The sequence below is a fragment of the Nesoenas mayeri genome (genome assembly GCF_963082525.1).
Source record: "Nesoenas mayeri genome assembly, contig: SCAFFOLD_171, whole genome shotgun sequence".
NCBI lineage: Eukaryota > Metazoa > Chordata > Aves > Columbiformes > Columbidae > Nesoenas > Nesoenas mayeri.
In genome coordinates this window covers 2,321-28,179 of record NW_027659980.1, presented here as the reverse complement: position 1 = coordinate 28,179, position 25,859 = coordinate 2,321, and the positions used below count along the sequence as shown (strand labels likewise).

General features: G+C 60.5%; 1 protein-coding gene across 1 annotated transcript in view; it reads left to right on the top strand.

The window, feature by feature from the left end:
• The window catches only part of LOC308052489 (myosin-binding protein C, fast-type-like), a gene marked incomplete at both ends in the record, with an annotated part of 42,008 nt that extends 18,236 nt beyond the window's left edge, over positions 1–23,772 (top strand). Inside the window, 11 exon segments of the mRNA XM_080364564.1 lie at positions 1,978–2,102; positions 2,182–2,287; positions 6,541–6,707; positions 9,397–9,562; positions 11,104–11,210; positions 12,212–12,241; positions 13,375–13,514; positions 15,610–15,769; positions 17,095–17,199; positions 21,658–21,846; positions 23,638–23,772. Of these exon segments, the coding sequence (XP_080220690.1) occupies positions 1,978–2,102; positions 2,182–2,287; positions 6,541–6,707; positions 9,397–9,562; positions 11,104–11,210; positions 12,212–12,241; positions 13,375–13,514; positions 15,610–15,769; positions 17,095–17,199; positions 21,658–21,846; positions 23,638–23,772 (1,430 nt within the window).
• Positions 23,773–25,859: the final 2,087 nt, after the last annotated feature.

Genomic DNA, 25,859 nt, shown 5'->3' with positions numbered 1-25,859 from the left:
CCCCTGGTGTCCACGTGTCCCCCCATGTCCCTGTGTCCCCTCGCGTCCCCATGTCCCCGTGTCCCCCCACATCCCCGTGTCCCCCCACGTCCCCATGTCCCCTGGTGTCCCTGTGTCCCTGTGTCCCCTCGTGTCCCTGTGTCCCCTCGTGTCCCCATGTCCCTGTGTCCCCCCACATCCCTGTGTCCCCTCGTGTCCCTGTGTCCCCCCACGTCCCTGTGTCCCCTCGTGTCCCCATGTCCCCCACGTCCTGTGTCCCCTGGTGTCCCTGTGTCCCTGTATCCCCATGTTCCCCCATGTTCCCCATGTCCCCACGTCCCTGTGTCCCCTCGTGTCCCCGTGTCCCCCACGTCCCCATGTCCCCTGGTTTCCCCCGTGTCCCCATGTCCCCGTATCCCCTCGTGTCCCCGTGTCCCTGTGTCCCCCCACGTCCCATGTCCCCGTGTCCCCGTGTCCCCTCGTGTCCCCGTGTCCCCCCACGTCTCTGTGTCCCCTCATGTCCCCACGTCCCTGTGTCCCCTTGTGTCCCTGTGTCCCCCACGTCTCCATGTCCCCGTGTCCCCCCCGTGTCCCCACGTCCCTGTGTCCCCCCACATCCCTGTGTCCCCTCGTGTCCCCATGTCCCTGTGTCCCCCATGTCCCCATGTCCCCGTGTCCCCCCACGTCCCCATGTCCCCGTGTCCCCCCGTGTCCCCACGTCCCTGTGTCCCCCCACATCCCTGTGTCCCCTCGTGTCCCCATGTCCCTGTGTCCCCCATGTCCCCATGTCCCCGTGTCCCCGTGTCCCCCCACGTCCCCATGTCCCCTGGTTTCCCCCGTGTCCCCATGTCCCCGTGTCCCCTGGTGTCCCCACATCCCCGTGTCCCCCCACGTCCCCGTGTCCCCTCATGTCCCCATGTCCCACCCCCTGGTGTCCCCCCACGTCCCTGTGTCCCCTGGTGTCCCCATGTCCCTGTGTCCCCGTGTCCCCCTACGTCCCCATGTCCCCTGGTGTCCCCACATCCCCATGTCCCCCCACGTCCTCGTGACCCCCGTGTCCCATGTCCCTGTGTCCCCCATGTCCCCACATCCCTGTGTCCCCCCACGTCCCTGTGTCTCCTGGTGTCCCCATGTCCCCTGTGTCCCCTTGTGTCCCTGTGTCCCCCTATGTCCCTGTGTCCCCTCGTGTCCCCATGTCCCTGTGTCCCCTGACATCCCCGTGTCCCCTGGTGTCCCCACATCCCCGTGTCCCCCCACGTCCCCATGACCCCCATGTCCCCGTGTCCCCATGTCCCCTGGTGTCCCCACATCCCCGTGTCCCCCCACGTCCCCATGACCCCCATGTCCCCGTGTCCCCATGTCCCCTGGTGTCCCCACATCCCCATGTCCCCCCACGTCCCCATGACCCCCGTGTCCCCGTGTCCCCATGTCCCCTGGTGTCCCCACATCCCCGTGTCCCCTCACGTCCCTGTGACCCCCATGTCCCCGTGTCCCCATGTCCCCTGGTGTCCCTGTGTCCCCTTGTGTCCCTGTGTCCCCTTGTGTCCCCATGTCCCCGTGTCCCCACGTCCCCGTGTCCCCTGGTGTCCCCACATCCCCGTGTCCCCCCACGTCCCCATGACCCCCATGTCCCCGTGTCCCCATGTCCCCTGGTGTCCCTGTGTCCCCTTGTGTCCCTGTGTCCCCTTGTGTCCCCATGTCCCCGTGTCCCCACGTCCCCGTGTCCCCTGGTGTCCCCACATCCCCGTGTCCCCCCACGTCCCCATGACCCCCATGTCCCCGTGTCCCCATGTCCCCTGGTGTCCCCACATCCCCATGTCCCCCCACGTCCCCGTGACCCCCGTGTCCCCGCGTCCCCATGTCCCCTGGTGTCCCCACATCCCCGTGTCCCCCCACGTCCCTGTGACCCCCGTGTCCCCGCGTCCCCATGTCCCCTGGTGTCCCCACATCCCCGTGTCCCCCCACGTCCCCGTGACCCCCGTGTCCCCGCGTCCCCAGGTACGTGTTTGAGAACGTGGGGCTGAAGCGCATCCTGACCATCAACAAGTCCTCGCTGGCCGACGACGCCGCCTACGAGTGCCGCGTCAACGACGAGAAGTGCTTCACCGAGGTCTTCGTCAAGGGTGGGTGGGGGGCCCAGGGGGGGCGGGGGGTGCTCGCGGTGACCCCCCCGCCCGGTGCTGATGGTCCCGTGGCCCCCAGAGCCCCCCGTGACCATCGAGAAGGGGCTGGACGACCAGCAGGTGTTCGTGGACGACCGCGTGGTGCTGGAGGCCGAGGTGTCGGAGGAGGGGGCGCAAGTCATGTGGTACGGGGGGGGCGGGGGCGCCCGCGTGGCCGTGTGTCTGTGTCTGCGTCTGTGTGTCCGTCACCACCATCCGTGTGTCCATAAGCACTGTCTGTGTGTCCATCACCACTGTCCATGTGTCCATCACCACCATTCGTGTGTCCATCAGCACCATCCATGTCCATCCCTGTGTCCTGTGTCCATCACCACCGTCCGTGTGTCCGTCACCACCGTCCGTGTGTCTGTCACCACCATCCGTGTGCACCCTTGTGTCCGTGTGTCCATCACCACCGTCCGTGTGTCCATCCCTGTGTCTGTGTGTCCGTCACCACCGTCCGTGTGTTCATCAGCACCAGCATTCGTGTGTCCCGTCACCACTGTCTGTGTGTCCATCACCACCGTCCGTGTGTCCATCAGCACCAGCCGTGTGTCCATCACCACCGTCCATGTGTCCGTCACCACATCCATGTCCATCCCTGTGTCCGTGTGTCCGTCACCATCGTCCGTGTGTCCGTCACCACTGTCTGTGTGTCCATCACCACCGTCCGTGTGTCCGTCAGCACCAGCCGTGTGTCCATCACCACCGTCCATGTGTCCGTCACCACCATCCATGTCCATCCCTGTGTCCGTGTGTCCGTCACCATCGTCCGTGTGTCCATCACCACCATCCGTGTGTCCATCACCACCAGCATTGTGTGCCCATCCGCACTGTCCGTGTGTCCGTCACCACCGTCCGTGTGTCCGTCACCCACCATCCATGTGTCCATCACCACCGTCTGTGTGTCCATCTCTGTGTCTGTGTGTCCATCACCACCGTCCGTGTGTCCGTCACCACCAGCATTGTGTGTCCATCACCACCGTCCGTGTGTCCATCACCACTGTCCATGTCCATCCCTGTGTCTGTGTGTCCATTCAACCACCGTCCGTATGTCCGTCAACCACCGTCCATGTGTCCATCACCACCAGCCATGTGCACCCTTGTGTCTGTGTGTCCATCCCTGTGTCTGTGTGTCCATCACCACCGTCCGTGTGTCCATCACCACCCTCCGTATGTCCATCCCTGTGTCTGTGTGTCCGTCACCACTGTCCGTGTGTCCATCACCACTGTCCGTGTGTCCATCAGCACCATCTGTGTGTCCGTCACCACCATCCATGTCCATCCCTGTGTCCCTGTGTCCATCACCACCATCCGTGTGTCCATCACCACCATCCGTGTGTCCATCCCTGTGTCCGTGTGTCCATCACCACCATCCGTGTGTCCGTCACCACCGTCCGTGTGTCCGTCACCACCATCTATGTGTCCATCACCACCGTCTGTGTGTCCATCCCTGTGTCTGTGTGTCCATCACCACCGTCCGTGTGTCCGTCACCACCAGCATTGTGTGTCCATCACCACCGTCCGTGTGTCCATCACCACTGTCCATGTCCATCCCTGTGTCTGTGTGTCCATCACCACCGTCCGTATGTCCGTCACCACCGTCCATGTGTCCATCACCACCAGCCATGTGCACCCTTGTGTCTGTGTGTCCATCCCTGTGTCTGTGTGTCCATCACCACCGTCCGTGTGTCCATCACCACCCTCCGTATGTCCATCCCTGTGTCTGTGTGTCCGTCACCACTGTCCGTGTGTCCATCACCACTGTCCGTGTGTCCATCAGCACCATCTGTGTGTCCGTCACCACCATCCATGTCCATCCCTGTGTCCCTGTGTCCATCACCACCATCCGTGTGTCCGTCACCACCGTCCGTGTGTCCATCCCTGTGTCCGTGTGTCCATCACCACCATCCGTGTGTCCGTCACCACCATCCGTGTGTCCATCACCACCGTCTGTGTGTCATCACCACCAGCCATGTGCACCCTTTTGTCTGTGTGTCCATCTCTGTGTCTGTGTGTCCATCACCACTGTCCGTGTGTCCATCACCACCGTCCGTGTGTCCATCACCACCATCCATGTGTCCATCACCACCGTCCGTGTGTCCGTCACCACCGTTCATGTGTCCATCACCACCATCCATGTCCCATCCCTGTGTCTGTGTGTCCATCACCACCATCCGTGTGTCCATCACCACCATCGTTGTGTCCATCACCACCATTCGTGTCCATCCCTGTGTCCGTGTGTCCGTCACCACTGTCCGTGTGTCCATCACCACTGTCTGTGTGTCCGTCACCACCATCCGTGTGTCCATCACCACCGTCCGTGTGTCCATCACCACCGTCCGTGTGTTTGTCACCACCGTATGTGTGTCCATTACCACTGTCTGTGTGTCCATCACCACTGTCTGTGTGTCCATCACCACCATCTGTGTGTCCATCACCACCATCCGTGTGTCCATCACCACCATTCGTGTCCATCCCTGTGTCCGTGTGTCCGTCACCACTGTCCGTGTGTCCGTCACCACTGTCTGTGTGTCCGTCACCACCATCCGTGTGTCCATCCCTGTGTCTGTGTGTCCATCAGCACTGTCCTTGTGTCCATCACCACCATCCGTGTGTCCATCACCACCGTCCGTGTGTCCGTCACCACTGTCTGTGTGTCCATCACCACCATCCGTGTGTCCATCACCACTGTCCGTGTGTCCGTCACCACTGTCCGTGTGTCCGTCACCACTGTCTGTGTGTCCGTCACCACCGTCCGTGTGTCCATCACCACCGTCCGTGTCCATCCCTGTGTCTGTGTGTCTATTCCCACCATCCATGTGCATCCCTGTGTCTGTGTGTCCATCCCTGTGTCTATGTGTCCATCCCCACCATCCATGTGCATCCCTGTGTCTGTGTCCACCCCTGTGTCTGTGTGTCCATCCCTGTGTCCGTGTGTCCATCCCCACCAGGCGTGTGCACCCCTGTGTCCGTGTGTCCATCCCTGTGTCCGTGTGTCCATCCCCACCAGGTGTGTGCACCCCTGTGTCTGTGTGTCCATCCCCACCAGGCGTGTGCACCCCTGTGTCCGTGTGTCCATCCCTGTGTCCGTGTGTCCATCCCCACCAGGCGTGTGCACCCCTGTGTCCATGTGTCCGTCCCCACCAGGCATGTGCACCCCTGTGTCTGTGTGTCCATCCCTGTGTCCGTGTGTCCATCCCCACCATCCGTGTCCATCCCTCTGTCTGTGTGTCCATCCCCACCACCCGTGTCCAACCCCACCAACCACCCATGTCCACCCCTGTGTCTGTGTGTCCATCCGACCACCCACGTCCCTCCATGTCCACGTGTCCATCCCTGTATCCGCGTGTCCACCCCGTGTCCACGTGTCCGTCCCTGTGTCCGCGTGTCCACCCGTGTCCGTGTGTCCGTCCCTGTGTCCGCATGTCCACCCCTGTGTCCGCGTGTCCACCCGTGTCCGTGTGTCCGTCCCTGTGTCCGTGCGTCCGTCCCTGTGTCCGTGCGTCCGTCCCTGTGTCCACGTGTCCACCCGTGTCTGTGTGTCCGTCCCTGTGTCCGTGCCTCCATCCCTGTGTCCGCGTGTCCGTCCCTGTGTCCACGTGTCCACCCGTGTCTGTGTGTCCGTCCCTGTGTCCGTGCCTCCATCCCTGTGTCCGCGTGTCCGTCCCCGTGTCCGCGCGTCCGTCCCTGTGTCCGCGTGTCCACCCCTGTGTCCGCGTGTCCATCCCCGTGTCCGCGCATCCGTCCCCGTGTCCGCGCGTCCGTCCCTGTGTCCGTGCGTCTGTCCCTGTGTCCGTGCATCCACCCGTGTCCGCGTGTCCGTCCCTGTGTCCGCGTGTCTGTCCCTGCGTCCGCGTGTCTGTCCCTGCGTCCGCGTGTCCACCCCTGCGTCCGCGTGTCCGTCCCTGCGTCCGCGTGTCCATCCCTGTGTCCGCGTGTCCGTCCCTGTGTCCGCGTGTCTGTCCCTGCGTCCGCGTGTCCACCCCTGCGTCCGCGTGTCCACCCCTGCGTCCGCGTGTCCGTCTCTGCGTCCGCGTGTACATCCCTGTGTCCGCGTGTCCGTCCCTGTGTCTGCGTGTCTGTCTCTGTGTCCGCGCGTCCGTCCCTGTGTCCGCGTGTCCATCCCCACCAGGCATATCCACCCCTGTGTCTGTGTGTCCATCCAACCACCCGCGTCCCTCCATGTCCGCGTGTCCGTCCCCCTGTCCGCGTGTCCGTCCCTGTGTCGCGTGTCCATCCCTGTGTCCACGCGTCCATCCCTGTGTCGCGTGTCCACCCCTGTGTCCGCGTGTCCATCCCTGTGTCGCGTGTCCGTCCCCGTGTCCGTGCGTCCGTCCCCATGTCCGTGCGTCCGTCCCCGTGTCCGCGCGTCCGCCCCACGGCCGCGTCCCCGCAGGATGAAGGACGGCGTGGAGCTGACCCGCGAGGAGACCTTCAAGTACCGCTTCAAGAAGGACGGCAAGAAGCACTACCTGATCATCAACGAGGCCACCAAGGAGGACACCGGCCGCTACAAGATCATGACCAACGGCGGAGAGAGCGAGGCCGACATCATCGTGGAAGGTTGGGGGCACCGGGGGGCTCGGGGGGATGGTGACACCCATGGGGGGCTCAGGGAGTTGGTGACACCCATGGGGATGTCATGGGGTTGGTGTCACCCATTGGGGTCTTAAGAGGTTGGAGCCACCCATGAGTGTCTCAAGGAGTTGGAGGCACCCATGGGGTCTCATGGGGTTGGTGCCACCCATGGGGTCTCATGGGGTTGGTGACACCCATGGGGAGCTCATGGGGTTGGTGTCACCCAATGGGGTGTCATGGGGTTGGAGGCAACCAATGGGATCTCCTGGGGTTGGTGCCACCCATGGGGTCTCGTGGGGTTGGTGCCACCCATGGGGTCTCGTGGGGTTGGTGTCACCCATGGGGGTCTCATGGAGTTGGTGCCACCCAATGGGGTCTCGTGGGGTTGGTGCCACCCATGGGGTCTCATGGGGTTGATGCCACCCATGGGGTCTCATGGGGTTGGTGCCACTTATGGTATCTCATGAGGTTGGAGCCACCCATGGGGTCTCATGGGGTTGGTGCCACCCATGGGGTCTCATGGGTTGGAGACACCCATGGGGTCTCATGGGGTTGATGCCACCCATGGGGTCTCATGGGGTTGGTGTCAGCCATAGGGGTCTCATGGGGTTGAAGACACCCATGGGGTCTCATGAGGTTGGTGCCACCCAATGGGGTTTCATGGGGTTGGAGCCACCCATGGGGTCTCATGGGGTTGATGCCACCCATGGGGTCTCATGGGGTTGATGCCACCCATGGGGGTCTCATGGGGTTGGTGACACCTATGGGGGTGTCATGGGGTTGGAGGCACCCAATGGGGTCTCATGGGGTTGGTGACACCTATGGGGGTGTCATAGGGTTGGAGCCACCCATGTGGTTCTTAGAGGTTATTTAAGACCCCTCTGGGGGTCTTGGAACCACCCATGGGGGTCTCGTGGGGTTGGTGTCACCCATGGGGGGCTCATGGGGTTGGTGTCACCCAATGGGGTGTCATGGGGTTGGAGGCAACCAATGGGGTCTCAAGAGGTTGGAGCCACCCATGGAGTCTCATGGCGTTGATGCCACCCATGGGGTTCATGGGGTTGGAGGCAACCAATGGGGTCTCAAGAGATTGGAGCCACCCATGGGGTCTCATGGGGTTGGAGACACCCATGGAGTCTCATGGGGTTGGAGGCAACCAATGGGGTCTCATGGGGTTGGTGACACCTATGGGGGTGTCATGGGGTTGGAGCCACCCATGTGGTTCTTAGAGGTTATTTAAGACCCCTCTGGGGGTTTTGGAACCACCCATGGGGGTCTCGTGGGGTTGGTGTCACCCATGGGGTCTCATGGGGTTGGTGCCACCCATGAGGGTCTTAGAGGTGATTTGAGATACCCATGGGGTTCGTGGAGCCACCCATGGGGTCCTTGAGGGAGGTTGGAGCCACCCAATGGGGGTCTCATGGTGTTTCTGCCACCCATGGGGGTCTCATGGAGTTGGTGCCATCCATGGGGGTCTCATGGGGTTGGTGCCACCCATGGGGTCTCATGGGATTGGAGCCACCCATGGGGGTCTCATGGGGTTGGTGCCACCCATGGGGGTGTCATGGGGTTGGTGACACCCATTGGGGTCTCATGGGGTTGGAGCCACCCATGGGGTTCTTAGAGGTTATTTAAGACCCCTCTGGGGGTCTTGGAACCACCCATGGGGGTCTCAGGGGAGGTTGATGCCATCCATGGGGTCTCAAGAGGTTGGTGCCACCCATGGGGTCTCATGGGGTTGAAGCCACTTATGGTGTCTCATGAGGTTGGAGCCACCCATGGGGTCTCATGGGGTTGGTGCCACCCATGGGGTCTCATGGGATTGATGTCACCCATGGGGTCTCATGGGGTTGGTGCCACCCGTGAGGGTCTTAGAGGTGATTTGAGATACCCATGGAGTTCTTGGAGCCACCCATGGGGTCCTTGAGGGAGGTTGGAGCCACCCAATGGGGGTCTCATTGGGTTGGTGCCACCCAATGGGGTCTCATGGAGTTGGTCCCACCCATGGGGGTCTCATGGGGTTGGTGCCACCCATGGGGTCTCATGGGGTTGGTGCCACCCATGGGGGTCTCATGGGGTCAGAGACACCCATGGGGTCTCATGGGGATGGTGTCACCCATGGGGTCTCATGAGGTTGGAGCCACCCATGGGGTCTCATGGGGTTGGTCCCACCCATGGGGGTCTCAAGGGGTTGGTGCCACCCATGGTGTCTCATGAGGTTGGTGCCACCCAATGGGGTCTCATGGAGTTGGTGCCACCCATGGGGGTCTCATGGGGTTGGTGCCACCCATGGGGTCTCATGGGCTTGGAGCCACCCATGGGTTCTCATGGGGTTGATGCCACCCATGGGGGGGTCTCATGGAGTTGGTGTCACCCATGTGGTCGGAAGAACCCCATGGGGGTCCCCTGGAGTTGGAGCCACTCATGGGGCTCTTGGGGGTGGTCGGTGCCACCTATGGTGTCTGGAGGGTCCCCAGGGTGCCTGTGGAGACCTTGTTGGTCTCCAGGGGGTGACCAAGAGTCCCTGGAGGGGCCGATGGTTGTTTCCAGGGGTGCCCCGCAGCGTCCTGCTGGTCCTTCACTGGGCCCACCCGGGGGGTCCCGGGGGCCGCCCCGCGGGGCTCTGTGTGCGCGGGGGGTCTCCGGGCGCCCCCCAACGCCGCGTCCCCCGCAGAGAAGCAGCTGGAGGTGCTGCAGGGCATGGCGGACCTGACGGTGCAGGCGTCGGAGCAGGCCGTGTTCAAGTGCGAGGTGTCGGACGAGAAGGTGACGGGGCGCTGGTTCCGCAATGGGGTGGAGGTGCGGCCCAGCAAGCGCATCCACATCTCCCACACCGGCAGGTGGGCATGGACCATGGGGGGGGGACACGTGGGGGGCAAGGGAGGGGGTGGGAGGCACCCATGGGGGGCTTGGAGGGAGATGGAGGTGCCCATGGGGGTCTCGTGGGGATGGAGGCACCCAGTGGGGTCTCATGGGGTTGGAAGAAGCCATGGGGACGGTGCCACCCGTGGGGTCTCATAGTGTTGGAGGCACCCATGGGGGTCTTGAGGGACGTTGGTGCCACTCATGGGGTTCATGGGGTTGGAGGCACCCATGGGGGTCTTGAGGGACGTTGGTGCCACTCATGGGGTTCATGGGGTTGGAGGCACCCATGGGGGTCTTGAGGGACATTGGTGCCACCCATGGGGTTCATGGGGTTGGAGGCACCCATGGGGGTCTTGAGGGACGTTGGTGCCACTCATGGGGTTCATGGGGTTGGAGGCACCCATGGGGGTCTTGAGGGACATTGGTGCCACCCATGGGGTTCATGGGGTTGGAGGCACCCATGGGGGTCTTGAGGGACGTTGGTGCCACCCATGGGGTTCATGGGGTTGGAGGCACCCATGGGGGTCTTGAGGGACATTGGTGCCACCCATGGGGTTCATGGGGTTGGTGCCACCCAATGGGGTCTCATGGGGTTGGAGGCACCCATGGGGGTCTTGAAGGGAGTTGGTGCCACTCATGGGGTCTCATGGGGATGGTATCACCCATGGGGTCTCATGGGGTTGGTGCCACCTGTGAGGGTCTTAGACGTGATTTGAGACACCCATGGGGGTCTTGGAACCACCCATGGGGTCTCATGGGGTTGGTGACACCCATGGGGGTCTCATGGTGTTGGAGGCACCCATGGGGGTCTTGAGGGACGTTGGTGTCACCCATGGGGTTCATGGGGTTGGAGGCACCCATGGGGGGCTTGGAGGGAGATGGAGGTGCTCATGGGAGTCTCGTGGGGATGGAGGCACCCAGTGGGGGTCTTGGAGGGAGTTGGTGCCACCCATGGGGTCTCATGGGGTTGGTGCCACCCATGGGGTCTCATGGGTTTGGAGGCACCCAATGGGGTCTCATGGGGTTGGTGCCACCCATGGGGTCTCATGGGTTTGGAGGCACCCAATGGGGTCTCATGGGGTTGGTGCCACCCATGGGGTCTCATGAAGGTGGTGCCACCCATGGGGTCTCAAGGAATTGGAGGCACCCAATGGGGTCTCATGGGGTTGGTGCCACCCATGGGGGTCTCAAGGAGTTGGAGGCACCCAATGGGGTCTCAGGGGGTTGGTGCCACCCATTGGGGTCTCATGGGGATGATGCCACCCGTGAGGGTCTTAGAGGTGATTTGAGACACCCATGGGGGTCTTGGAGCCACCCATGGAGTTCTTGGGGGAGATTGGAGCCACCCAATGGGGTCTCATTGGGTTGGTGCCACCCATGGGGGTCTCATGGGGATGGAGCCACCCAGTGGGGGTCTTGGAGGGAGATGGTGCCACCCATGGGGTCTCGTGCCCTATGGGGCACTCGGGGCAGCTGTTTCCGTGGGGCGCCCCCCAACCCCCGCTCCGCCCCCCAGGATCCACAAGCTGGTGATCGACGACGTGCGTCCCGAGGATGAGGGCGACTACACCTTCATCCCCGACGGCTACGCGCTCTCGCTGTCCGCCAAGCTCAACTTCCTCGGTGCGGAGGGGCACCTGGGGGGCCGGGGGGCACAGCTCACCTGGGGACACCCGTGGGAGGCTCGTGTGGGGGGTCAGGGTGACATTAGGAGTCACTTGGGGCACTCCTGGGTCCCTCCCGAACTCCTGGGTACCCTGGGGCACTTCTGGATCCCTTGGGGTACTCCTGGGTCCCTTGGGGCACTCCTGGGTCCCTCCCGAACTCCTGGGTCCCTCCTGAACTCCTGGGTACCCTGGGGCACTCCTGGGTCCCTCCTGATCTCCTGGATCCCTTGGGGTACTCCTGGGTCCCTCCCAAACTCCTGGGTACCCTGGGGCGCTCCTGGGTCCCTCCCGAGCTCCTGGGTCCCTTGGGGTACTCCTGGGTCTCTCCCAAACTCCTGGGTCTGTCCCGAACTCCTGGGTACCCTGGGGCATTCCTGGGTCCCTCCTGAACTCCTGGGTACCCTCCCGAACTCCTGGGTACCCTGGGGCACTCCTGGGTCCCTCCCGAACTCCTGGGTCCCTTGGGGTACTCCTGGGTCTCTCCCAAACTCCTGGGTCTGTCCCGAACTCCTGGGTCCCTTGGGGCACTCCTGGGTCCCTCCCCGAACTCCTGGGTCCCTCCTGGGTACTTCCCAAACTCCCAGGGCACCCACAGCACTGCTGGGGGTCAGGGCACCATTTGGGGACATTGCCCCCCAACTTGGGGGCGGGTCACACTTGGGGTGCTTGTGGGGCTGGGGGGGGTCTCGCGGGGCCAAGGGGACATGGGGACACCTTAGGGACACCTGGGGTTGGGGACAATTGGGAGAGGGTCTTGTGGGGGGTCAAGGTGACATTTGGAGTCACTTGGGGGGTTCAGGGCAGCCACAACACTGTGGGGACATTTGGGGACATTTGGGGACATTCCCGCCCATCCTGGGGGTGGGTCACACTTTGGGGACACCGATGTCACTTGGGGGGGGCGTGTCACAGGTGGCATTTGTGCCCCCCCCCTAATTAACCCTTCCCTCCCTACAGAGATCAAAGTGGAGTACGTCCCCAAGCAAGGTGAGACGGGGGGACGGTCCCCACGGTGTCCCCACCATGGGGGTCTCATGGGGTTGGTGTCACCCAATGGGGTCTCATGGGGTTGGGGTCACCCAATGGGGTCTCATGGGGTTGGTGCCACCCATGGGGGGTCTCATGGAGTTGGTCCCACCCATTGGGGTCTCATGAGGTTGGAGCCACCCAATGGGGTCTCATGGGGTTGGTGCCACCCATTGGGGTCTCATGGGGTTGGAGCCACCCATGGGAGGCTCATGGGGTTGGTGTCACCCAATGGGGTCTCATGGGGTTGGGGTCACCCATGGGGGTCTCATGGGGTTGGTGCCACCCATGGGGGTCTCATGAGGTTGGAGTCACCGAATGGGGTCTCATGGGTTTGGTGCCACCCATGGGTTCTCATGGGGTTGGTGCCACCCAATGGGGGTCTTAGAGGTGATTTGAGACACCCATGGGGGTCTTGGAACCACCCATGGGGTTCTTGGGGGCGGTTGGAGCCACCCATGGGGTCTCATGAGGTTGGAGTCACCCAATAGGGGTCTCATGAGGTTGGTGCCACCCATGGGGTCTCATGGAGTTGGTCCCACCCATGGGGGTCTCATGGGGTTGGAGCCACCCAATGGGGTCTCATGGGGTTGGTCCCACCCATTGGGGTCTCATGGGGTTGGAGCCACCCAATGGGGTCTCATGGGGTTGGTCCCACCCATTGGGGTCTCCTGGGGTTGATGCCACCCATGGGGGTCTCATGGGGTTGGTGCCACCCATGGGGTCTCATGGGGATGGTGCCACCCATGGGGGTCTCAAGGAGTTGGTGTCAGCCATAGGGGTCTCATGGGGTTGATGACACCCATGGGGGTCTCATGGGGTTGGTGCCACTTATGGTGTCTCATGAGGTTGGAGCCACCCATGGGGGTCTCATGGGGTTGGTCCCACCCATGGGGGTCTCATGGGGATGGGGCCACCCATGAGGGTCTTAGAGGTGATTTGAGACACCCATGGGGGTCTTGGAACCACCCATGGAGTTCTTGGGGGAGGTTGGAGCCACCCATGGGGTCTCATGGAGATGGTGCCACCCATGGGGTCTCATGGGGGTGGTGCCACCCATGGGGTCTCATGGTGCCCCACGGCGTCCCCCCCAGAGCCCCCCAAGATCCACCTGGACTGCTCGGGGAAGAACGCGGAGAACACGGTGGTGGTGGTGGCGGGGAACAAGCTGCGCCTCGACGTGCCCATCACCGGCGAGCCCGCGCCCACCGTCACCTGGATGAAGGGCGACGAGGGTGACGCCGCGGCCACGGGGCCCCTCCTCGGGGGGCCCATGTCCCCCTGGGTCCCCATGTCCCACTGTGTCCCCATGGCCCCTCCTGGGGGTTCTTGTGTCCCCCTCTGTCCCCATGGCCCCTTCTGGGGGGTCCCGTGTCCCCCTGTGTGCCCCTGTGTCCCCCTGAGTTCCCCTGTGTCCCCTTGGCCCCTCCTGGGGGGGTCCTGTGTCCCCCTGTGTCCCCATGGCCCCTGTGTCCCCATGGCCCCTTCTGGGGGGTCCCGTGTCCCCCTGGGTCCCCATGTGTCCTCCTGTGTCCCCATGTCTCCATGTCCCCCTCTGTCCCCATGGCCCCTCCTGGGGAGTCCTGTGTCCCCCTGTGTCCCCATGTCCCCTCCTGGGGGCTCTTGTGTCCCCCTCTGTCCCCATGGCTCCTTCTGGGGGGTCCTGTGTCCCCCTGCGTCCCCATGTGTCCTCCTGTGTCCCCATGGCCCCCCGTGTCCCCATGGCCCCTCCTGGGGGGTCTCATGTCCCCCTGTGTCCCCATGTCCCACTGTGTCCCCAGGGCCCCTCCTGGGGGGTCCCATGTCCCCCTGGGGCCCCCTGTGTCCTCCTGGGGGGTCCCGTGTCCCCTGTGTCCCCATGACCCCTCCTGGGGTGGTTCTGTGTCCCCCTGTGCCGCCATGTCCCCAGGTGTTCTCAGTGCCCATGTCCCCATGATGTCCCCATGATGTCCCCATGTCCCCACGTGTTCTCAGTGTCTGTGTCCCCACATCACCACGATGTCCCCACGTGTCCCCATGTCCCCAGGTGTTCTCGGTGCCCGTGTCCCCACGATGTCCCCACGATGTCCCCACGTGTCCCCATGTCCCCAGGTGTTCTCGGTGCCCGTGTCCCCATGATGTCCCACGATGTCCCCACGTGTCCCATGTCCCCAGATGTTCTCAGTGTCCGTGTCCCCACGATGTCTCCATGATGTCCCCACGTGTCCCCATGTCCCCAGGTGTTCTCGGTGCCCGTGTCCCCATGATGTCCCACGATGTCCCCACGTGTCCCATGTCCCCAGATGTTCTCAGTGTCCGTGTCCCCACGATGTCTCCATGATGTCCCCACGTGTCCCCGTGTCCCCCGGTGTTCTCAGTGCCCGTGTCCCCACGTGTCCCCATGTCCCCACGATGTCCCCATGTCCCCAGGTGTTCTCGGTGCCCGTGTCCCCATGATGTCCCACGATGTCCCCACGTGTCCCCGTGTCCCCCGGTGTTCTCAGTGCCCGTGTCCCCACGTGTCCCCATGTCCCCACGATGTCCCCATGTCCCCAGGTGTTCTCGGTGCCCGTGTCCCCATGATGTCCCACGATGTCCCCACGTGTCCCCGTGTCCCCCGGTGTTCTCAGTGCCCGTGTCCCCACGTGTCCCCATGTCCCCACGATGTCCCCATGTCCCCAGGTGTTCTCGGTGCCCGTGTCCCCACGATGTCCCCACGATGTCCCCACGTGTCCCCATGTCCCCAGGTGTTCTCAGTGCCCGTGTCCCCACGTGTCCCCATGTCCCCACGATGTCCCCATGTCCCCAGGTGTTCTCGGTGCCCGTGTCCCCACGATGTCCCCACGATGTCCCCACGTGTCCCATGTCCCCAGGTGTTCTCGGTGCCCATGTCCCCACGTGTCCCCACGTGTCCCCATGTCTCCAGGTGTTCTCGGTGCCCGTGTCCCCATGATGTCCCACGATGTCCCCACGTGTCCCCGTGTCCCCCGGTGTTCTCAGTGCCCGTGTCCCCATGTGTCCCCATGTCCCCACGATGTCCCCATGTCCCCAGGTGTTCTCGGTGCCCGTGTCCCCACGATGTCCCCACGTGTCCCCGTGTCCCCCGGTGTTCTCAGTGCCCGTGTCCCCACGTGTCCCCATGTCCCCACGATGTCCCCATGTCCCCAGGTGTTCTCGGTGCCCGTGTCCCCACGATGTCCCCACGTGTCCCCACGTGTCCCCATGTCCCCAGGTGTTCTCGGTGCCCATGTCCCCACGTGTCCCCACGTGTCCCCATGTCCCCAGGTGTTCTCGGTGCCCGTGTCCCCACGATGTCCCCACGATGTCCCCACGATGTCCCCTGTGCGCAGGTGTTCTCGGAGCGCGAGGGCCGCGTGCACGTGCAGGAGCAGAAGGAGCTGAGCAGCTTCGTGATCGAGAGCGCGGAGCGGGGGGACGAGGCGCGGTACACCATCCGCGTCACCAACCCCGTGGGCGAGGACACGGCCACCATCCTGCTCAAGGTGGTCGGTACGCAGGGGACGCGGGCACGGGGAGGGGACACGGGGATGGGGGGACATGGGGACAGGGGAGGGGACACGGGGATGGGGGATGTGGGGGTACCAGGGGACATGGGGACATGGGAGGGGACACGGGGATGGGGAGGGGACATGGGGACGGGGGGTGTGGGGTATCAGGGGACATGGGGACATGGAAATGGGGGTGTGTGGGATATCAGGGGACACGGGGACATGGGAGGGGACACAGGGATGGGGGATGTGGGGGTATCAGGGGACACGGGGACATGGGAGGGGACACGGGGATGGGGGATGTGGGGGTATCAGGGGACATGGGAGGGGACATGGGGATGGGAATGTGGGGGTATCAGGGGACATGGGAGGGGACATGGGGATGGGGATGTGGGGGTATCAGGGGACATGGGAGGGGACACGGAGATGGGGGGTGTGGGGGTATCAGGGCACATGAGGACATGGGAGGGGACATGGGGACGGGGGGATGTGGGGATATCAGGGGACATGGGAGGGGACACGGGGATGGGGGGTGTGGGGCTATAAGGGGACATGGGGACATGGGAGGGGACATGGGGACGGGGGGTGTGGGGTATCAGGGGACATGGGAGGGGACACGGGGATGGGGGGATGTGGGGGTATCAGGGGACATGGGGACATGGGAGGGGACATGGGGACGGGGGGATGTGGGGGTATCGGGGACATGGGGACATGAGAGGGGACATGGGGATGGGGATGTGGGGGTATCAGGGGACATGGGGACATGGGAGGGGACATGAGGATGGGGGGATGTGGGGGTATCAGGGGACATGGGGACATGGGAGGGGACATGAGGATGGGGGGTGTGGGAGTATCAGGGGACATGGGGACATGAGGATGGGGGACGTGGGGGTATAAGGGGACATGGGGACATGGGAGGGGACACAGGGATGGGGGATGTGGGGGTATCAGGGGACATGGGGACATGGAGATGGGGGTGTGTGGGATATCAGGGGACATGGGAGGGGACAGGGGGATGGGGGAATGTGGGGGTACCAGGGGACATGGGGACATGGGAGGGGACATGGGGACAGGGGGGTGTGGGGATATCAAGGGGCATGGGAACATGAGAGGGGACACGGGGATGGGGGAGGGGACACGGGGACGGGGGGTTGTGGGGGTATCAGGGGACATGGGGACATGGGAGGGGACATGGGGATGTGAGGCTGGGGACAAGGGGACATGGGGACACAGGGACACGTGGGGCTGGCGCCATGGGGTGGCCAGGGATGTGGGCACAGTTGGGGGGTGCCACATGTCCCCACATGTCCCCACGTGTCCCCACAGACGTTCCCGACCCCCCCGAGGCCGTGCGCATCACCTCGGTGGGCGAGGACTGGGCCGTGCTGGCCTGGGAGCCCCCCAAGTACGACGGGGGGCAGCCCGTCACCGGTGAGACCCCCGTGTGCCCCCCACGTGTCACCCCCTGCCCGTGGTGTCCCCACATTGTGACCCCCTTGCACGGGGGGGTGAACAAACCAGGTTCTTGGGGACATTTAGTGACACAGTTGGGTTGTGGTTGGACTCGATGACCTTGAGGGTCTTCTCCAACCACAATGGTTCTATAATTTGGTGATTATGGGACAAATTGGGTTGAAGCGACATTGAAGGGTCTCCATCCATTGAGGGGTCGAACAGATGAGGTTCTTGGGGACATTTAGTGACACAGTTGGGTTGTGGTTGGACTCAATGACCTTGTGGGTCTTCTTCAACCCAAATGATTCTATAATTCAATGATTATGGGACACAGTGGGTTGAAGGGACATGGAAGAGTCTCCATCCATTGATGGTTGAACAGATGAGGTTCTCATGGACATTATAGAGTTGGGTTGTGGTTTGATTTGATGATCTCAAAGGTCTTTCCCAACCACAATGATTCCATAATTCAATGAATATGGGACAAATTGGGTTGAAGGGACATTTAAGAGTCTCCATCCATTGATGGCTGAACAGATGAGGCTATTGGGGACATTTAGTGACACAGTTGTGTTGTAGTTGGACTTGATGACCTTGAGGGTCTTTCCCAAACTCAATGATTCCATAATTCAACCTTTATGGGACAAATTGGGTGGGAGGGACATTGAAGGGTCTCCAACCATTGATGGTTGAACAGATGTGGTTCTCATGGACATTATGGAGTTGGGTTGTGGTTGGAGTCGATGACCTTGAGGGTCTTCTTCAACCACAATGATTCTATAATTCAATGATTATGGGACAAGATGGGTTGAAGGGACATTGAAGTGTCACCAACCATTGATGGTTGAACAGACGAGGTTCTCATGGACATTATAGAGTTGGGTTGTGGTTGGACTCGATGATCTCAAAGGTCTTTCCCAACCACAATGATTCTATAATTCAATGATTATGGGACAAATTGGGTTGAAGGGACATTGAAGGGTCCCCATCCATTGATGGTTGAACAGATGAGGTTCTTGGGGACATTTAGTGACACAGTTGGGTTGTGGTTGGACTCGATGACCTTGAGGGTCTTTCCCAAACTCAATGATTCTATAATTCAATGATTATGGGACAAATTGGGTTGAAGGGCCATTGAAGGGTCTCCAACCATTGAGTGTTGAACAGACGAGGTTCTTGGGGACATTTAGTGACACAGTTGGGTTGTGGTTGGACTCGATGATCTCAAAGGTCTTTCCCAACCACAATGATTCTATAATTCAATGATTATGGGACAAATTGGGTTGAAGGGCCATTGAAGCGTCTCCAACCATTGAGTGTTGAACAGACGAGGTTCTTGGGGACATTTAGTGACACAATTGGGTTGTGGTTGGACTCGATGATCTCAAAGGTCTTTCCCAACCACAATGGTTCTATAATTCAATGATTATGGGACAAATTGGGTTGGAGGGACATTGAAGGGTCCCCATCCATTGATGGTTGAACAGATGAGGTTCTTGGGGACATTTAGTGACACAGTTGGGTTGTGGTTGGACTCAATGACTTTGTGAGTCTTCTTCAACCCAAATGATTCTATAATTCAATGATTATGGGACACAGTGGGTTGAAGGGACATGGAAGAGTCTCCATCCATTGATGGCTAAACAGATGAGGTTCTCATGGACATTATAGAGTTGGGTTGTGGTTTGATTTGATGATCTCAAAGGTCTTTCCCAACCACAATGATTCCATAATTCAATGATTATGGGACAAATTGGGTTGAAGGGACATTGAAGGGTCACCAACCATTGATGGTTGAACAGACGAGGTTCTTGGGGACATTTAGTGACACAGTTGGGTTGTGGTTGGACTCGATGACCTTGAGGGGCTTTTCCAACCACAATGATTGTATAATTCAATGATTATGGGACAAATTGGGTGGGAGGGACATTGAAGGGTCCCCATCAATTGATGGTTGAACAGATGAGGTTCTTGGGGACATTTAGTGACACAGTTGGGTTGTGGTTGGACTCAATGACCTTGTGGGTCTTCTTCAACCCAAATGATTCTATAATTCAATGATTATGGGACACAGTGGGTTGAAGGGACATGGAAGAGTCTCCATCCATTGATGGTTGAACAGATGAGGTTCTCATGGACATTATAGAGTTGGGTTGTGGTTTGACTTGATGATCTCAAAGGTCTTTCCTAACCACAATGATTCCATAATTCAATGATTATGGGACAAATTGGGTTGAAGGGACATTGAAGAGTCTCCATCCATTGATGGCTGAACAGATGAGGCTATTGGGGACATTTAGTGACACAGTTGTGTTGTAGTTGGACTTGATGACCTTGAGGGTCTTTCCCAAACTCAATGATTCCATAATTCAACCGTTATGGGACAAATTGGGTGGGAGGGACATTGAAGGGTCTCCAACCATTGATGGTTGAACAGATGTGGTTCTCATGGACATTATGGAGTTGGGTTGTGGTTGGAGTCGATGACCTTGAGGGTCTTCTTCAACCACAATGATTCTATAATTCAATGATTATGGGACAAGATGGGTTGAAGGGACATTGAAGTGTCACCAACCATTGATGGTTGAACAGACGAGGTTCTCATGGACATTATAGAGTTGGGTTGTGGTTGGACTCGATGATCTCAAAGCTCTTTCCCAACCACAATGATTCTATAATTCAATGATTATGGGACAAATTGGGTTGAAGGGACATTGAAGGGTCTCCATCCATTGAGGGTTGAGCAGATGAGGTTCTTGGGGACATTTAGTGACACAGTTGGGTTGTGGTTGGACTCAATGACCTTGAGGGTCTTTCCCAAACTCAATGATTCTATAATTCAATGATTATGGGACAAATTGGGTTGAAGGGCCATTGAAGGGTCTCCAACCATTGAGTGTTGAACAGACGAGGTTCTTGGGGACATTTAGTGACACAGTTGGGTTGTGGTTGGACTCGATGATCTCAAAGGTCTTTCCCAACCACAATGGTTCTATAATTCAATGATTATGGGACAAATTGGGTTGGAGGGACATTGAAGGGTCCCCATCCATTGATGGTTGAACAGATGAGGTTCTTGGGGACATTTAGTGACACAGTTGGGTTGTGGTTGGACTCAATGACCTTGTGAGTCTTCTTCAACCCAAATGATTCTATAATTCAATGATTATGGGACACAGTGGGTTGAAGGGACATGGAAGAGTCTCCATCCATTGATGGCTAAACAGATGAGGTTCTCATGGACATTATAGAGTTGGGTTGTGGTTTGATTTGATGATCTCAAAGGTCTTTCCCAACCACAATGATTCCATAATTCAATGATTATGGGACAAATTGGGTTGAAGGGACATTGAAGAGTCTCCATCCATTGATGGCTGAACAGATGAGGCTATTGGGGACATTTAGTGACACAGTTGGGTTGTGGTTGGACTCGATGACCTTGAGGGGCTTCTCCAACCACAATGATTGTATAATTCAATGATTATGGGACAAATTGGGTGGGAGGGACATTGAAGGGTCCCCATCAATTGATGGTTGAACAGATGAGGTTCTTGGGGACATTTAGTGACACAGTTGGGTTGTGGTTGGACTCGATGACCTTGAGGGTCTTCTCCAGCCACAATGGTTCTATAATTCAATGATTATGGGACAAATTGGGTGGGAGGGACATTGAAGGGTCCCCATCAATTGATGGTTGAACAGATGAGGTTCTTGGGGACATTTAGTGACACAGTTGGGTTGTGGTTGAACTCGATGACCTTGAGGGTCTTCTCCAGCCACAATGGTTCTATAATTCATTGATTATGGGACAAATTGGGTTGGAGGGACATTGAAGGGTCTCCATCCACTGAGTGTTGAACAGATGAGGTTATTGGGGACATTTAGTGACACAGTTGTGTTGTAGTTGGACTCGATGACCTTGAGGGTCTTTTCCAAACTCAATGATTCTATAATTCAATGATTATGGGACACATTGGGTTGAAGGGCCATTGAAGGGTCTCCAACCATTGAGTGTTGAACAGACGAGGTTCTTGGGGACATTTAGTGACACAGTTGGGTTGTGGTTGGACTTGATGACCTTGAGGGTCTTCTCCAACCACAATGGTTCTATAATTCAATGATTATGGGACAAATTGGGTTGGAGGGACATTGAAGGGTCTCCATCCATTGATGGTCAAGCAGATGAGGTTCTTGGGGACATTTAGTGACACAGTTGGGTTGTGGTTGGACTCGATGATCTCAAAGCTCTTTCCCAAACTCGATGATTCCATAATTCAATGATTATGGGACAAATTAGGTTGGAGGGACATTGAAGGGTCACCAACCATTGATGGTTGAACAGACCAGGTTCTTGGGGACATTATAGAGTTGGTTTGTGGTTGGACCCCATCTCAAAGCCCTTTCCCACCTCCCCACCGTGTCGCGCCCCCATAGGGTACCTGATGGAGAGGAAGAAGAAGGGCTCGCAGCGCTGGATGAAGCTGAACTTCGAGCCCTACGTGGGCACCACCTTCGAGGCCACGCGCATGATCGAGGGCGTGCTGTACGAGATGCGCGTCTACGCCGTCAACGCCATCGGCGTCTCGCAGCCCAGCCACAACACCCAGCCCTTCATGCCCATCGGTGGGGTCCTGGGGGGTCCTGGGGGTCCTGGAGGGATGTGAGGGTGCTGGGAGGTCCTGGGGGAATGTGGGGGGATGTGGGGGGGTCCTGGAGGGATATGGGGGGACATGGAGGGATGCGCGTCTGTGTCGTCAACGCCATCGGCGTCTCGCAGCCCAGCCACAACACCCAGCCCTTCATGCCCATCGGTGGGGTCCTGGGGGGTCCTCGGGGTCCTGGAGGGATGTGGGGGTGCTGGGGGGATGTGAGGGTGCTGGGAGGTCCTGGGGGAATGTGGGGGGATGTGGGGGGGTCCTGGAGGGATATGGGGGGACATGGAGGGATGCGCGTCTGTGTCGTCAACGCCATCGGCGTCTCGCAGCCCAGCCACAACACGCAGCCCTTCATGCCCATCGGTGGGGTCCTGGGGGGTCCTGGGGGTCCTGGAGGGATTTGGGGTGCTGGGAAGTCCTGGGGGAATGTGGGAGGATGTTGGGGGGGTCCTGGAGGGATATGGGGGGACATGGAGGGATGCGCGTCTGTGTCGTCAACGCCATCGGCGTCTCGCAGCCCAGCCACAACATGCAGCCCTTCATGCCCATCGGTGGGGTCCTGGGGGGTCCTCGGGGTCCTGGAGGGATGTGGGGGTGCTGGGGGGATGTGGGGGTCCTGGGAGGTCCTGGGGAAATGTGGGGGGATGTGGGGAGGTCCTGGAGGGATATGGGGGGACATGGAGGGATGTGCGTCTGCGCCGTCAACGCCATCGGCGTCTCGCAGCCCAGCCACAACACCCAGCCCTTCATGCCCATCGGTGGGGTCCTGGGGGGTCCTTGGGGGTCCTGGAGGGATTTGGGGGGATGTGGGGAGTCATGGGGGGTCCTGGAGAGATGTGGGGGGTCATGAAGGGTCGTGGAGGGATATGGGGGGACATGGAGGGATGTGGGGGAGATGGAGGGATATGGGGGGTCCTGGAGGGATGTGGGGGACATGGAGGGATATGGGGGGAGATGGAGGGTCCTGGGGGGATGTGGAGGGACCTAGGGGGATATGGGGGGTCCTGGAGGGATATGGGAGACATGGAGGGATGTGGGGGGACATGTGGGGGACATGGGGGGATGTGGGGGGTCCTGGAGGGATATGGGGGGACATGGAGGGATGTGGGGGACATGGAGGGATATGGGGGACATGGAGGGATGTGGGGGGACATGTGGGGGCCATGCAGGGATGTGGGGGACATGGGGGGATATGGGGGGACATGGAGGGATGTGGGGGGTCCATGGAGGGATGTAGAGGGACATGTGGGGGACATGGGGGGATGTGGGGGACATGGGGGGATATGGGGGGTGATGGGGGGATGTGGGGGGACATGGGGGGATATGAGGGGTCCTGGGGGGATGTGGGGGACATGGAGGGATGTGGGGGACATGGGGGGATATGGGGGGTCCTGGGGGGATGTGGGGGACATGGAGGGATGTGGGGGACATGGAGGGATGTGGGGGGACATGGGGGGATATGGAGGGTCCTGGAGGGATGTGGGGGACATGGGGGGATGTGGGGGGACATGGGGGGATATGGGAGGTCCTGGAGGGATGTGGGGGGGTCCTGGAGGGATTCAAGGGGTCTGGGCGCCCCATAAAAGGGTGCAGGGGGGGCCCATAACTGGTTCTCTGGGTCCTGGAGGAGCTGTGGGCGCTGGGCTGGAGAAGCCAAGGGGGGTTTTGGGGTCCCCCCCTGGACACCAGGGACTTTTCTTTTGGGGTGCGGGGGGGGATCCCTGATGGGTGATTTTGGGGTGTGTCCCCCCCCTTTCAGCCCCCACCAGTGAGCCCACCCACCTGGTGCTGGACGACGTGACGGACACCACGGCCACGCTCAAGTGGCGCCCCCCCGAGAGGGTGGGGGCGGGGGGCATCGACGGCTACCTGGTGGAGTACTGCAGGGAGGGATGTGAGTGCACCCCAAAACGGGGGACCCCGAAATGGGGGGACCCCGAAATGGGGGGACCCCGAAACATGGGGGGGGGACCAAAACATGTGGGGGGACACTAAAACATGGGGGGGTTGGTGCGGGGGGCATCAACGGCTACCTGGTGGAGTACTGCAGGGAGGGATGTGAGTGCACCCCAAAACGGGGGGACCCCGAAATGGGGGGGACCCCGAAACATGGGGGGGACCCCGAAATATGTGGGGGGACACTAAAACATGGGGGGATTGGTGCAGGGGGCATCGAGGGGTACCTGGGGGAGTTCTGCAGGGAGGGATGTGAGTGCACCCCAAAACGGGGGGACCCCGAAATATGGGGGGGCACCAAAACATGGGGGGGGCACCAAAATATGGGGGGGACCCCAAAACATGGGGGGATTGGTGCGGGGGCATCGAGGGGTACCTGGGGGAGTTCTGCAGGGAGGGATGTGAGTGCACCCCAAAATGGGGGACCCTGAAATGGGGGGACCCCGAAATGGGGGGACCCCTAAACATAGGGGGCACCAAAACATGGGGGGGTTGGTGCGGGGGGCATCGAGGGGTACCTGGGGGAGTTCTGCAGGGAGCGATGTGAGTGCACCCCAAAATGGGGGGACCCCGAAATGGGGGGACCCTGAAACATGGGGGGGCACCAAAACATGGGGGGCACCAAAATATGGGGGAGACCCCAAAACATGGGGGGATTGGTGTGGGGGGCATCGAGGGGTACCTGGGGGAGTTCTGCAGGGAGGGATGTGAGTGCACCCCAAAACGGGGGACCCCGAAACATGGGGGGGACCCCAAATTATGGGGGGGGCACCAAAACATGGGGGGGACCCTGAAACATGGGGGGGGCACCAAAACATGGGGGGATTGGTGCGGGGGCATCGAGGGGTACCTGGGGGAGTTCTGCAGGGAGGGATGTGAGTGCACCCCAAAACGGGGGACCTCGAAACATGGGGGGGACCCTAAATTATGAGGGGGGCACCAAAACATGGGGGGGGCACCAAAATATGGGGGGGGACCCCAAAACATGGGGGGATTGGTGCGGGGGCATCGAGGGGTACCTGGGGGAGTTCTGCAGGGAGGGATGTGAGTGCACCCCAAAACGGGGGGACCCCAAAATGGGGGGACCCCTAAACATAGGGGGCACCAAAACACGGGGGGCACCAAAACATGGGGGGGGTTGGTGCGGGGGCATCGAGGGGTACCTGGGGGAGTTCTGCAGGGAGGGATGTGAGTGCACCCCAAAATGGGGGGACCCCGAAATATGGGGGGGCACCAAAACATGGGGGGCACCAAAATATGGGGGAGACCCCAAAACATGGGGGGATTGGTGTGGGGGGCATCGAGGGGTACCTGGGGGAGTTCTGCAGGGAGGGATGTGAGTGCACTCCAAAACGGGGGGACCCCGAAATGGGGGGGACCCCGAAACATGGGGGGGACCCCAAAATATGTGGGGAGACACTAAAACATGGGGGGATTGGTGCAGGGGGCATCGAGGGGTACCTGGGGGAGTTCTGCAGGGAGAGATGTGAGTGCACCCCAAAACAGGGGGACCCCGAAATATGGGGGGGCACCAAAACATGGGGGGGGCACCAAAATATGGGGGGGACCCCAAAACATGAGGGGATTGGTGCGGGGGCATCGAGGGGTACCTGGGGGGAGTTCTGCAGGGAGGGATGTGAGTGCACCCCAAAATGGGGGGACCCCGAAATGGGAGGGCACCAAAACATGGGGGGCACCAAAACATAGGGGGCACCAAAGTATGGAGGGGGCACCAAAATATGGGGGGGACCCCAAAACATGGGGGGATTGGTGCGGGGGCATCGAGGGGTACCTGGGGGAGTTCTGCAGGGAGGGATGTGAGTGCACCCCAAAACGGGGGACCTCGAAATGGGGGGACCCCGAAACATGGGGGGCACCAAAACATGGGGGGACCCCAAAGCATGGGGGTATTGGTGTCCCCAACCCCACACCCCTTTTGCCCCAAACCCTGTGCCCCCCAACCCCACATCACCCCAACTTGTGCCCCCCAACTCTATAGCACCCCAGCTCCTGCCCCCCAACCTC